Source organism: Lissotriton vulgaris, chromosome 5 (genome assembly GCF_964263255.1).
Source record: "Lissotriton vulgaris chromosome 5, aLisVul1.2, whole genome shotgun sequence".
NCBI lineage: Eukaryota > Metazoa > Chordata > Amphibia > Caudata > Salamandridae > Lissotriton > Lissotriton vulgaris.
Genome location: NC_141693.1, coordinates 934146386 through 934162015, shown reverse-complemented (window position 1 = coordinate 934162015; position 15630 = coordinate 934146386). Strand labels below are relative to the sequence as shown.

The window sequence follows — 15630 nt, the reverse complement described above, 5'->3', positions numbered from 1 at the left end:
CAGTGAGGACATCCATGTAATCCTACTCCGATGTTGACAAATTATGATTTTCACTTTTTGCAAAGTATGACCAATATAAAGTAGGGAGAAGGGGCAGAATATATGGCATATATAACCAGGAGTGGCCAGTCCATTGGGGTTGAGGGTTGAGGTGCCACACCCCTCTGTTGATGAGAGGCAAATGGTAGTGTTAGGCTGGACAAAGGTCAGCCTAACATACAGACACTAACTCCCGGCTGCCTGACCTGAAATGAACAGACATGCACTAAAGGCACAGGTTCCTGGCTGCCTGAGCTGAACTTTGCTGAGCTGAGGAGTTCAGACCCACAGGAGCTGTGACTTACTCAGATCAGCAAAGGTATCTGAGGCTCTCCCCTCAATGACGAGGGGTAGCGTCACTGATTGTCTCACACCTGGACGCTTCAGTTTTAAGTGAGGTGCGGTCAACAGTCTCACTGACCCCATCCCACTCTATCATGACGTTGGGACTGTTGCCTTCCCTCATTGGCTGAGCAGTCCCAAGCCTCCTAGAACCTCTGAGGTAGAGCTAACTGCAGATGAGGGTGTGTTTTCTTTTAAATTGATGTTTAGTGCGTGAATTTGTGTATATATGAATGTTTGGTAAGGAGCGATGTGATTGAATGTGTTTGTGTGTGCGCGCATATGAATGCATGGCTTTCAGTGTTAAGTGTGCGTGTGTGTCTCATCCACCCCCCTCCCTCCAAAACTTACAGGCCACCACTGTATAGAACACTCTCCAATTGCAATACCGGTAATGTTTGTAAGCATCCCATAATTTTGTTGTGAATGAGTACCTTTGTCTCAATAGTGAACCAACACATTCAAAATGACCTATGACAGGGGTCATGCCCCTTTGGTTAGTGAGGGTCAACAAGGATTTCATAATTCAAATGGTAGTGTGAACCAAATGGTCTTTTAAATGATTTTTTACAGGAAACATCAGAGCCTGAAATGAAAGGTCCTGAGCAGCAAGCACTTCCCAGTGTTTTTTTTAAATAATTTTGGCAATCATATTAGAATAGTGTGTCACAACATTCTCACTGATTTCTATCACTTGTCTCTACTTACTCTAAAAAAAAGAGTGTCTCTCTGGTGCAGTGCCAGGCTTGTTTGGCTGATTGTTTCATCAATTGTTTGGGAAAACCTCGGGCTAAGAGTTTATCAAAACATTTCTCTGTTTCTTTGCAAAGAAAACACTCTGGCATACAATAGTTTCCGCCCTTGATCACTGCGAGGTTGGGTAACCTACTGCCAATTTTTACACATTAGGTGTAATTGTAGGAGCAAGGAAGATTTTTCAGTCGTTTGTATTTATACAGGGGTACATAAATGAGTGTTATCAGTTTTTATATTACGGTCTAGAAAGGAGATCTCTGTATTGTGACTTTGCATGGTGAAACTTATTTTTTGTTTAAAAACTCACCAAACGAGATTACAACAGAAGGACTATGAAACAAACTTAGAGCCCTGAGCATCCCATTTGGATGTTCAGAATTTAACTGCTGGCTTCATGACTAGTCAGTTAGGGAGGAAAACCCCAAAAGGTTGTAAACACTGCCCTCACCCACTAGATTGTGTCAGTGGCCCAATGATGAAGCATGCCACTCCCTAGCGCGGACCAACGCTCAGGGTGGAGTGCATTTTTTTTGTTTTAGAGAGAACATTCTTCTCCTTGAAAGGGATCACAAATGCAGAGAAAGAAAACTTATTTAAAACTGTCTGTAGGTAGGGCACTCAACTTATTTATTTTGGGCCACCATTGGCAGGGTTAAAAGTAAAGGAGGGTATATTGGAGAGTTTAGGTCTCCATTTCCCTCACTGTCAGTATCAACATGTTTCAGCCTCTACACAATGCCTCTTACAGCCATAGGCCTTCTTCAGGAAACATATCCCTCTTTTTTTCTTACATAGTATTTCTCTAAAGAGGAAGTACCTAATTGCATGGATAAATAGTGCTGGCAACACTTGCCTACATGTGAACACACTCTGGGTATGTTCCTAAGGAAACAAAAATACCTTTTCAAAGAACATGCTTAATAAATCTGGTACAATTCTAGTATAGAGTATGCCTCTCTTATTTCTACTTAACTGGTCTATACCCATTTAAAAACCGTTTAAAAACCTTCACAATGCGACCCTCAACCAGTGAAGTAAATGACACTCTCAGTGAGATTAAAAGCACCGGCAAAGTTGCTTGACAAGAAAAAGTTATCCCTCTTACCAGAATTTCACTGTTGCCGATCTCAACACGGGGTCAGAGTGGGAACTTTCTCCTGTAGTCACACTCTTAATAGAAGGACACATACAAAACAAAAACACAAAACGTGTATAGTAGGACACCACTCACCTACGTATTATCACCTATGTACTGTGAACAATGGTTTCCTTTTCATTATAAACTTAATTTGCCTAGGACTGAACTTTCGTCCCAATCTCGTTTTTTACTTTAATCCAATGTATTAAATCTCCTTCAATCTGCATTCTTTGAATCTCGTAAAAAAGGAATAAGGCCAAAAACCTGAAAGCACACCAATACGAGATGTTGAATCCTTTTGCAATCGATCATTGCTAATGTTGTTTCTCCTGTAACTGGGAATGTACTCCCGATTGTGCAATCCCCTGTGGTATTTTGAACTACAGCAAAAAAGTTTCAGCAATAAGCCCACAAGCCTAAGTATTCGCTTACTTCATCAAGGATTCATGATCGATGACTCCGCAACAGGTACTATCAAAATTGAGACGGCGAGTGGTAACTAACTACTGTCGTAGGGTTGAGAGTAGAGTGGATGGTGACGTTACTTCGTCAAGGAGTAACGTCACCATCCACTCTACTCTCGACCCTCTGACAGTAGTTAGTTACCACTCACCATCACAATTTTGTTAGTACCTATTGCGGAGTCATCGATCATGTGACTCCCTCAGTTTACTTTGACCGAGACAGTTCCCCGCTCTAGCAGTAGAACAATGTTAGGAAATGCGGCGGCCATATTGAGATACAAAAAAGTTCCTTCTCCTCGGAACTCCTCTCCTCAGAACTGGGACCCACTATGTTTGTATGTTTTTAAACCAGACCTAATGATTTTAGTTTTATATTCGGGTAGGGTTGGGTTACAACTTATCCTTATAGGTTGTATGGCTAATGGACCTATTCTATGCTTTTGGGACCCATCTACTCACTATTCTTGGAGATTGATTTTAATGCTTTTTTATTGTTTTTTATTGTATTTTTTTCTCTATATTCTTTTAGTTTTAGCATATCACTCCCCTTCTTATACATAACTCTCAGTTACTCCATGCTATTCAGGGGGTTGTTTTTGTTTTTGGGAATTATCAAGTGTTTAGATGGTGCCATGGAATGGCATCATTCAAGCCCCTTTCGCTGCTAAGGCTATATACCAATCTCTGCTCCCACTGAAATAGGAAACTACTGACATCAGTGATTGTCATAAGACCAGCATTTTAATTCTGAACATCCAAATGGGATGCTCAGAGCTCTGTTTGATTGATAGTCCTTCTTGTTTGGTGAGTTTTCTAGGGTAGACTTTGGAGAGCAAGGGAAGGCTTAATCTCTAAACCTGGTTTAATCAAAATTAACCCACACAGAGGATACTAGAGTTGTAATAAATGACAAGAGGGAATTCATTGTTTCATTGGTTAAAATTGACAGCACAGAGTTTCTGCATTTTCTTTCAACTGCAAGCCTCTGTTCCTTGTTCTACTGATTGCCCCAAGTCCCCGGCAATTCCTGGGTTTACATTGCATTAAAAAAGTACCTCTGTGTACAGTGTTTGACACACGTTTTGAGCCAATAGAGGGCATAGGGATTTGATAGTGGTATAAAAGTGAGACCAGCATTACCTTTTTAAAAGTTGTGCTGTACATACTTACTGGATCCAACATTGCCAGAAACCAATAAGATGCAGGCATTTACCTGTCACTCTTTTTATAGTCTGTTCTCCTATGTGATCTAGTTTGCAAAAGAACAAGTAGCATGTTAGGAAGAAAAATCAGTCTATGGTAATCCCTAACAGATCCTACCAAGAGCTCTAGTAATAGTTTGCAACAAAGGTCATCAGTGTCAACCACCTTTATAGAGCTTTCAAGCTTTGAATTTCCTAGTTAGTAACCAGCATGGACTTTAGTGATGGAGGAACTACTGCCTCATTCTGTGTGGGGATCATTCTATATAGAAATATGTGAGTGGCATCATCATAAAACCATCCTTTTGCTTACTTTCCATTTACAATATTTTTCCTTTGTTATATTTCCATAGACTTAATACTTATTGGTTAGCAGTGAACTTAAGTTGTTTGATTTCCTCCATTTTTAATTTTTCAAGGTTCAAATGTTTTACTTTGAACATGAAGATTCAAATTGCCATTACTTTCTGGTAATGGAATCCAAACTCATATGCACTGAAGATCACAAGAAGGAATACAGACATCAACAAAAGTCATTAGATACTTGGGTAAGATGCCTAATGTAATATCACCTGATATCATTTTCAGTTGGTGCATTATTTTCAATAGCATGACTCGGTAACAGAAAAGCTTGGGAGCAGGGCGTACCTCTTCCAGTCTGAAAATGAAGTCTTACTTCAGAGAAATATCAGGTTAAATAAATTCACTTTACACACTGAAGGCACATACATACAGGGGCTCTGCTTTGCCAGCACATCCCATCATGATGTTCAACATTTTATTAAATCATGTTTGGCCACAAGTGTCTACTATCAGTGGCTTAGCTTGGTCAATAAGATGGGGGGGGTTGGGTGGGCTTCAGATTTCCCGACAATCAGGGTAGGATATCTTGTTAAAACAAAATATAGGAGAAGCAGGACATGAGGAGGGCTTGAGGGCCAGTGGGAAGATTATTAGGGTGGATTATTAGGGTCACTTAAATCAAAATATTTTTCAAACTAATCAAAATGTTTTAAGGCTTTTAATACAGAGACGAGAGTGAGTGTATGCTTTTGCCAGTGTATGTGTGCAAAAATCCCAGTTAAAATCTGACAGACGCTTATGCATACCTAACTGAAAGCACTTGTACTCAACAGTTTACTACAGAATACATTTTTAGAGGGAGCGGCGTAACACCCTAAATTACCCCCCTGAAGCTACTCCCCTATCCATCATGTGGCAAACATTTATTTGGCACATTTTTCAAAGCTGAGTGCAATTGAAGGAGTGTCGACCAGAATCTCTACACATGCACAAATAAACAGCAGAAAATGTTTATGAACAAGGATCTTAAAAATATGAATGAGTGAAGGGAGACGCTTCTGCTTCATGTATTCATTATCACAGGCATGTCAACTTTCGCCAGCATCTTGTAAGAGAATTGACATTTCTTGAAGGGGCATTTCAATGTTCACGTTAAGTAATTATGCTTAATAAGGAATTTAGAAAATAGGTATACGCGAATACATGGAACACAAAAAGACTACAAAATTCATTCAAAGTTATTTATTGAGGTGAAGGGAACTTGAAAAGGCAGACACAGATGCAGGACATGAAGTCGAAAGGAGCAAACTAACAATAATAAAATGTGATAAAAATCATGGGAAGAAGAAAGACTGAAATTGCAGCAGGTCGTAATATTGGCTGGGGACACAATGGGTAAAGGCTCTTGGTAAAATATGCATGTATGCCGGAATTGGAGTTGAAAGGAGAAAAGTTGTTTTCATGGGTTAAAGTGATAGTAACAAAAGACACATGTTTAAATGGAATAAACTCCTATTTTGTCATTTTTTCAAAGCATCTTCCTTTTTTAATTATGGAATGTATCAAAAAAAGACTTTTCAGGAAAAAACATAGCTTACCGCTCAGATCTCATCATCCACAGCAAGAAGCATAACTGAGTCATAGCAAAGTTGATTTTACAATGTTCACTCTGACTATAAGGACATCGTCGTGTAAGCCTAGAGGGGCTCGAATTAAACATCAAATTATTTTTAAAAATGGAATTCAGCTGTGCATTAAAGAGAAGCAGTGTTGCATAACTAAGATTCCTCATGCCCTAGGGCTATTCTCCCAGCATGTAGAGATATTTGTGAATTGTTCTGCCTGGGACTGCCATGATTGACACAGTAGTCATGGAGATCATTACATGTGTACATTAAGCCAGAGGGGCTGCCTAAACAACTAAAGTTCCACCGACATTATTTCTGATGATGCCAGGTTCATGCATTGTGTTTTTTGCTGGAAACAGAAAGAATGAATAGAAGGGGTGATGATTGGGTGGCCTGCCGAGCCTCATTTATAGGTTGGGGGAAAGCCATCTCGTCACACCCTATCAATGACTCGCAGACAAACCTGCTATTAATGTCAGGGATATAAACACCAATGCTTTTGAAAGCAATGCAATTTCATCTGCCCCTGTTCTGAAAGTACTAAAAGTCATGTTCATGTGTTGGACTATCTGCTACTATTGATCCTTCCTCATATGAAAGGGAGGAAAGAAAGGCAACATAACTGTAAATTAAACGTTTACCCTTAACCTTGGAAATTGGATTTAAAGTGCAGCTTTTAAATGAATACTAAGCTATCTATGTATGTTAACTTTTGATCAAGCCGGCATGTTACTTTTCTATTGTCCAGTGAAGTCCTGCCTAATTTGGTATTTGTAGATCCATTTTTTCTTTTTCCTTGCATTTTAGCATTCCGTGCTGCAGGCTAATCCGTTGCCCCAGTGCCCAGGACAGTTGAGGATGCCACCTCCTTAAATCGCTACCTATCGACGCATCACCAGTACTGCTCTTGATTTGTGAGTACCCTACATTCTAACTAAAGTTAATACCGGCCACATTACACTTCTGCTGCCATGCAAGAGTAGGCAGAAGACATACGCATATCATCAGAAGTAGTCGTGAACATTGATAGTGACTGGACCACCCATGACTACGTTCGTCCGTATCAGTTATTCTTTCAATTGAAGGGGGTTTGTGATGCATACAAAGGGTAATATATTTATTTTTACCACGCGGTCTGATCTGTGATAGAATAATTTATCTCACTGAATGAGTGTTATTGTTATCAGAACAGTTAGACTTAGAGTTAATGTTAATGTCAACGTCAACCATGCCAAAACACCTGGCCTTACTGTGTTTTAATTATTCAGACGTGAAACAGGGTTTACAACATGTGTGCTAAGGGATCATGTCCATGAGGAATAGAATTTGTCTGGTATGTGGAAGGTACTCTGCTCTGGTTAGATTGAGTATTGAATGTTTTCAAGTCACATACCAGGATCAGAGGAGGTCATTGTTGTAGTTGTTCTACTTAAGGAGTAGGTGTTCTTTTTTTATGTTCTTAGGTTTGGCATCTGACTGAAATAAAAGAATTTGAAAAAGCCGGGATCAGGCCAGATTAGACCCAAAACTAAATGAGGCAAGATACAACAATTACACATTTTTAATTTTTGGTAGAATTAAGCTGGCCATAATGCTGCAGGAATTCATTATCTTAAGCTAGTTTGAAGGTTTCTGTTACATGTTGTCATGGCCAAAGTCTCCTTATTCTTTGAGAAAATGCAACGTTGTTCTTCATACGTCCTCATTTGTTATATTCTTTTGGTGTCTTGATGCATCCTTTGACTTCTGCAAACAGTGGCAAATTTAGGTTTTCATCAGCAAAAAACGACAAAGGTATCATGTGCAGTATCTTGCTACAATTTAGTGTTGCCTTAAGGCAGAGAAAAACCCAACTTCAACTACTTGAGGTCTTTCAGAAATTACCTTTTTTTTTTTTTTAAATGTGCCTGACGTGGAATGAGACAGTGAAGTTCAACAAATTGCTACAGTATACTGTTTCAAATATAGATTTTTTTCCCAAATTGACTTTCAACCAACCTCACAACAATCATTGTTGGAGCCCATCATGCTTTTTATCTGGAATGTAGGAAATAATGGTGCACTCAACACGATGCAAAAATATAGGAGATTAAACTCTGGACGCAGGAACTTAAACAATTAACAACAGTAGCCAGTCAGGTGGATAGAACTGATTTACAGGTGGCTTAATTATCTAGCACATATATCAGCCAAAAACGTCAAGCCTTTGAATGTGCTTATTTTCAGGTTAACATTGTCTACTTAGCACGCTCACACTTGAAACACCAATTAAACACCACACAAGAAGCACAAAAGGGAAAATCAAAATAAGAAACACCAGAGTTCTCAGTGTTAATGCAAAATTGTGCTTTGACCATGCAACAGGGGCTCAGAACAAAAATATATTATTAAAGGTTGTTGTGTTTATATGCAGGCAAGCCAATAATATGAGGTGGACGACGGTGGGTGCTGCTAACATGACTACGTTTGTCACATTTTGGTGTTTTACGCAAAATGGGATGGGGTGACCTCTGCATCTCTTCTCCCCTGCAGAGTCAGGGAATTTATTGCAATTATAGCTTGATCTGTATAGATCACCTTCTTCCAAATGACTCTCTACTACAGAAAGTATATATTAGAATACAAAAAAAAATACATGTGAAAATTTCTATGTTGGCTCAACTGTTGGCTTCTCCTGGAGGTGAGTGGTGACGTAACACAAAATTAATACCTATGCACAATTTGGTGAGGAATATTGAAACCCCACTAAGCCGTGCAGCCTCGCAGATATGCAGGCTATGCACATCCTCACACCTCTGTATAACAGCTTTTATATACCCCTGCCTCTCCAGGAATTTAACAAAGAGCATAAACACACCTTGGAAGAAAAAATCAAATAGTGAAACATTGCATCTGTATTCTTGTCAATATTACAACACCTCTTCAACTAAGGGGCTCTAAATCACATACTTACAATGCTATACATGCTGTACAACTATAAAGGTTTACTATTGCATTGTCTGTACTACTATTACATGCCTAATTATGCAACTCTCCAATAGAGAAAGTAATAACTTCTACAGGACGAATACTAATAGGACAGATCAATTACCTGATTTTGTCCTGGACAGGCGATATGCAGTTGATAGAAAAAGCTTTGGCGTTTTGCCTACAAGTTGTGCCTGCACACTTGGTCTTTTTCATTTTTCAAATAAGTTTATGAAATTTTGGTTTTAAAACCGCTTGAGCTTTTTGTATCACTTACTCTCAGATTCCACATAAAACTGCGGAAAAATATAGTCTTGCCACTACATGCAAACTTATTTTTTTTTTTGCGTGTTGTTCTTTACTTCAGTCACAGAAGTTGAAATTTACATAGCTAAACAGCAGAAAATGCCATGAAGGTTTGGACCTCAGTACTCACACTTTTGTTCCATTTCTGTATTGATACACACTTATGCAACGTGATGGTGTTATTCCCTTAACTGTCAGCAGCAAGCATGCCATTTTTTGCCGATTTAAAATAAGAATGTTTTAAATATGTGTATGTACAAGAGAATAATTTCATAATGAAGCCAGACTAATTATGTTATTAATATTCAAAAAGAATAAAGATAAAACAAACCACAAAACTCAAAATACAGTAGAAAATGCCTTTACCCATCTACAGTTGAGTAAAGTAAGAACTCTCCTCCTAACAAATTATTACTCAATTCTCTGTTAATATATTATTCTACGAATTAATAAAATAAAACAATTGAAAAAATCCGCCTCCTTCCACACATTGGCAGTCAGTTTTGAGGAAGGCTACCTACCATATATTTATTATGATAGTTTGAATTAAGTAAAGAGGAACATAGCTCTATCATACCACATCATTAATCTGTTTTCAATTTCCACCGTAAATCTTCTACAAATATGGATAGTAACAGTGTTGTAAGCATGTCATCTCACCATATAAACATATGTTGCAGTGCGGGGGGTTCACAAGAAAAAAATATCGCATTAATTATGGAATTTCCCACGCTGTTGCATAGCCAGAACCTCTCACCATGGCGGATATCGGCGGTATCCTTAAAACGTGCATTTGCCTAACTCTCTGAATTCAGTTCTTTAAGAACTATGATTCTACAGTGCTTGCCCTACTGCTTCAAAAAAACGGATAGCTTGTGCCCCATTCCTTCATCAAAGAGCTCCAGTGACCGGATATATTCCTCACTGGGACCTGAGAATAACATGAGAAGCATTCCTCCCGTGGTCGTCTCAAAGGCGCAGTCCTAGCTGCTGCTGACTGCAGAGCAGACAGAGCCGCACATGGTGAGATTGGAGCTCTTGGCCTCAGCGCCGGCATCTGGTTCTGTTTCCGCTTCCGGGTCAGCATCTGCCTCAACCTCATCTGTTGAGTCAAGACGAGAGAAGGACTGAGCACCTTCAGCACATCTCTTCAACCTGCATAAGACGTGGGAAAGAATAATACAACCATTAATTTTTCATATGTGTGCCTAGGGGGACAACGCAATGAATTATAAATTCCCTTTAGTAAGAGGACATTATTTCATTGCAAATCATCAAGTTGCTTGGTTTACTATTTATTTAAACTGTGAATAAACGTGCATTGACTAAAAAACACTGCAAATAGAGGAGATCCGCCTACCCCCTGGGAAACTGCCCAATCCAGATCAACACAGTTGACTTTAAATACCTAGGTATTTTTATTTCTCTCGATCCCTCAGCCCATTATGCCCAAAATCTTCTTCCGCCCCTGCGTAAACTTAGAAAAGACATTACCAGCTGGAAATCGCTTCCCCCCTCCCCATTGGGCAGAGTGGCCCTGTTTAAAATGATGTCCTTGCCCAGATTTCTTTACGCACTGCAAAATGCCCTTGACCTGGTACCCGACCAATACTTCAGGGAAGTAGAGGGCCTTCGGAGAGAACTGCTCTGGGACTGCAAGCCGCATATTGCCCTCAATAAACGGACCTTAAACTGGTACAATGGCGGCATAAACCTCCCAGACATTAAAAAATATTATTGGGCAGCACACCTTGCTACCGTAAATCACAGCACCTATGGACGAGACGACGACCCTGGATATGCCATGGATAAATGGCTTCTCCCGGGAGGCCATTATAACAGGGCACTCTATTCACAACCTAAAAGATACACCCTGACCGGCTCCACTGCTCATTCGGTCTGAATTTTGCACGACACAACTAACTCTCTTGGTTGGGGACATAAATTGACGTTGGCCACCCCACTTTGGGATTCCGAAACACTGGGCAGCCTATGAAGGTCAAAAGGTTTTGACAGATGGGACCTCATTTGCATTAAACAAATCAAAGACATCTGTGGATAAGGAGGAGTCAAATCCTTCACCACACTGCAGGTTGAGTACGACCTAGCTGAAGTGAGTGATACTAAACATTTCCGATATGCCCAGATCCTACAATCACTTTTACACATAGGCCCCCCCCCCTGAATCCTCACCCTTAGAGGACAGAATCTTGGATGGCCACCTACCAGAAAAGACGATTTCCCTTTTATACAAAAAACTGATAAACAATATGACTGATCCCCTTCAGGCATTAAGGGAGAAATGGGTGGGGGATGGGATCGAGATAGAAGACGAAGACTGGCAGGATGCAGTGGCTTTCCCTAGAGTGGTCGCCATTTCGGCGCGCCTTAGACTGGTACAGCTAAAAATCCTTCACCGTGTATACATCACTGGGCCCCGTTTGATCCATATGGGGAAAACTGATAGTGGGGAGTGCAGGAGAGGATGTGGTCAACCGGGAACCTTCCTACACATCATATGGGAATGTAAGCACGTCGGTTCCTTCTGGCACAAGGTACATGAGGCAATATTTACAGTGCTATAAATACGTCTTTCATCAGAGGCGAGACGTTGCCTCCTAAACATATGGGAACCCACAGACCTCCATACTCATCAGACACAAAGGGCCACCCTGGGGTTCATGATAGCTGTCAGAAAGTGGCTCTATATATACTGGACCAAAGTAAGGTACAGTGTTCATAGAGACCCCAGAGGTTTGGCAGAGGCTAAAGTTAGATATAACCTTATTCTCTGGTAGCTTGGTAGAGCAGTTGGGCAGTATCAGAGGACAGTGTAAAGCATTGGTTGCACACACTCAATCAGCAAATGGTCTCACACACTAAAGAACTGAACTCTATCTTTTGATACAAAACAATTGGCCTATAGTTGTTTTATTTTAGAAGCAACAAGGGATCAAAATATACTTTCTCAGTATGAGTTACTTTAGTTAAATACTCTTCAAATAGGCAATATACTTTTTGAATGCAATAGTTACAGTTTGTTGCAGTAGGCAACACAATTTCAAACACAATGCAACATTGAGGTCAATGAGAATTTTCAGTTAATTGCAATTAGTCACTTTGTAGATTACAGATCATGTCCCGGGACTAAATCCAGGATCCAGTCCTGCGGTTAGAAAAGTAAACAGTTAAGTAAGTGTTTTTTTTACAGTAGTGATTTTTAAGGAATATTATTGTATTTTAAAAGTTGACACTTAAAAACTTTTTCAGTTGAAATTACCAATGTTATCCTATGGGAGGAAATTCACTTTGCAGGTAAAGTATGTTCACGTTACTTTTGTAATCCAGTACTGGACTCCTAGATTCAGCATTGGGACCTCTTTCTAAAATAGGTAAGTAATTATGTTTTAGTAGTTGGTACGATTTTTAAAGAATATTTGTAGGTTGCAAAAATCGACACTTAAAAGAAATTTCCTATGGAAGAAAATTCAGGTTACTGGTAAGTACGGTTAAAATTACTTTTCAGGGTTGGTGCTGGGATAAAAGGTGCAGCACTGAGGTCTCCCCTGATAACAGGTGAGTAAATTGGAATTCGTTGTTCGGGTAATTTTAGGTGAATATTTTATCGGCTTTTAGGTAAGTACTCGACTGGCAGAGTTAAGGTTCTGGGCATAGACTCAGGTGTCTCCCAGGGTTAGGTAGGTACAGTAGGTTCACCCTCAGCAGCACAAGGGCAGCCAGGTGAAGAGGTAGTTAGGCCCAATGCTATCCAATGAGAGACAAGGGGGCCTTTGCTTGGTGGCTGCTGGCTAGGAGGCCACGCGGCTGTGGGAGCTGGGCTCCTGGTCACTTGCTCAGGGCAAATGGAGAAGTAGGATAGGACCAAGGTTGCAGTTCCAGGGGCACTCGGGCAGCTGGGTGCAGGGTGCTTTTGAGTCCCCGGGCGCTCAATGTTATTCAAAGGATATCTTGAAAAGGGAGCAAAGGCTGCAGGCTCGAGGACGGAGGATCTCTGGAGCGACCAACACTTCGAGGGGTAAGTTGGGATCTTGGAGGGTAGAGAGGCACCCCGGAGCTGGGCACAGGAGGCCTGGGGGCACCGGGTGCAGAGGTGTCTTTGGACATCGGGAATTCTTACCCTCTGCTGGTCGCGGTTGGAGATGTCCCTGGTTCTGAGTCTGCAGGCGTCGTCCGGGTCATCGAGGAGGGACCTTAGCACTTGATTCTGGGTCAGAACCGCTGGGGGGACGTCCTCTGGGTCTTTGTCCAGTGGGCTGGAATTGCGGTTCCTGGCTGGCACCAGGGGTATTACTGTTTGACCACAGACACTGCTCGTGGGAATCCCAGTCTCTAAGAGGGTCAAGGCAGGCAGGTCCTCCAGGTTTCTTGAGGTTGCTGTCCGCAGGAGATGCCAGGATTTAGCAGGAGCAGGTTCAAGGATGGATCAACAGGCCGGTAGGGCTGGGGCCAAGTCAGTTGGTGTTGTCCTCTTGTTAGCAGCTGCACAGCAGGTCTTCTTCTTCTTGGTCTTCTTTCTTGTTTCGATATCGGGATCTGAGGAAGGAAGGTTCAGGGTGCCCCTAAATACTACAATCTGAAAGAAACACGTTAGTATTAGATTCCTTACCTTAGAATATCCCCAGGCGTCAGTCTGGATCCGGAAACTTTTGCGTAGCAGTACCCCTGCGCGTCGGTAGGCGTCGTCTGCAGGCGTCCCCTGCGGCTCCGCGTTCGTCGTCGGCGTCGTGCGCCGTGATGACGTCGCTGGAGTATATAGACGCCGCCTCCGCGCGCTGACGTCAGTTCTTCTTTTTTCCGCGCCAATTAGCGCAGATCCGAAGAGCAGTACTCCGGTCTTTTGACCAAGTTTTTTGATCTTTTTTGATCTCTGAATCTTCTACGGTGCCGGTAGGATGCCCGGTTTTAAGAACTGTGACGACTGACCGGACGATGTCGGTCACAGATCATCACCGACTCTGCCTCCGGTGCCTGGGCCCGACCACGGCGTGGACGCCTGCGTCGACTGCCGGGCCTTGACCAATAAAGCTAGGCGGGAGCGGTCCCGCAAGCTGCTCGAGCTCCGGGTGTCGGCCCGCGTCGAGAGCGGTCCCGGTCCGGCCGGCGGTCGAGGGAGCGATCGAGGGAGCGGTGGCTGAGCCGTCACGGGCGCTCCGGGAGTCGTCACCATTCTTCTGGTTCCTCAGGTAGGAAGCACAAAAAGTCGGGGCGTCGTCATCTTACCCCCGACTCCCCCGACGCTCGCGCGATGCGGCCGGGGGTTTGGGTAGCCCCTCCCCCGCGGCTCCGCGTGAGTCGCCGACGCGGCCTGCCCCGTACCCTGCGGTCCCTGGGCAAGGCGCGTCCCCCGAGGAGATTGAGGCGTTCCTCGTGGCCATGAGGGCTCTTTCTCCTCCGGCGGGTTCCGCGGCGCCTTCGGGCCCTGTGAATCCGTCTGGGGGCCCTAGCGGCTTGGGTGACCCTGCCTCGACGCCGTCGGGTGCTCCGGCCCCTGCGCCGCCGACAACTCCGATCCCGGCGCCACAGGGACCCTCTGGGTCGACGCCGGCTGGTCAACCGGCCTCTCCGGCGCCGATTCAATCGGGGCAACCCTTGGCGCCGCCCCCGCACGGCGCCGGTTCCCCGGCTCCGGGCGGCGCCGTCCCCATTCCCTCTCCGAATCCGGACGCGGAGTCGGACCGGCGTCGATCGACGCCGGGCTCGACGCCGATGGGGCCTGTGAACCCCGAGGAGCCGGTCTACATTGTTGACTCCGAGTATGGTGAGGATGTAGAATACGGAGAGGGGTGGGAGGGGTCCAAGGACCCTCTGACACGTGAGTGTCAGTATGACATGGACTGGACAGGTGACTTGGGTGATGCCAGTGGTCTGGATGACTCCCCCAACCCTGGTTTTGTCTCGCCTCCTACCGTGGCTACGGAGGAGGGGGCTGCCTATTCAGTGGTGTTGATGAGGGCTGCCAAGGCCTTACACCTTGAGTTCCCCGTCGCGGCCGTGAGGACTAACATCCTCACCGAGGTACTCGAACCGCAGTCATGCCCACAGGAGCCACTGCTGCCGTTTAACGAGGCCTTAACGGACGTTCTTTTGGGCACGTGGTCCAGGCCCGCTTCAGGTTCGCCTGTTGATAGGAACGTGGCCAGACGCCACCGTCCGTGTGCGGACGACCCTAAGTTTCTGTCCACCCACCCCACCCCTGAGAGTCTGGTGATCCAGGCTTCCACCTCCCAGACCGCATTCCCGTCGGCCCCGCCCGACAGGGAATCGAAGAGGTACGACCAGTATGGTAAGAAGGTCTTCTCGTCCCTGAGTCTGGGACTGCGGTCTTGCAACACTGCGTGCCTCTTGGGCCGTTACACCCACTCTCTGTGGGACACGGTCGCGGACCTGCTGCCTGAATGCCCCGCGGAGGTACGGGCTAAGCTCGGCAAGGCTATGATTGAAGGCCGAGACGCAGCAAGATATTC

At 43.6% G+C, this 15630-nt stretch overlaps 1 protein-coding gene across 1 annotated transcript in view; it reads right to left on the bottom strand.

Moving 5' to 3' along the window:
- Nucleotides 1-9092: 9092 nt before the first annotated feature.
- Nucleotides 9093-15630, bottom strand: part of STK32C (serine/threonine kinase 32C) — a 1581084-nt gene continuing 1574546 nt past the window's right edge. The window contains exon 12 of the mRNA XM_086922539.1: nucleotides 9093-10300. Coding sequence (XP_086778665.1) covers nucleotides 10129-10300 — 172 coding nt within the window. The 3' untranslated portion in view covers nucleotides 9093-10128. The remainder of the gene's footprint in view (nucleotides 10301-15630) is intronic.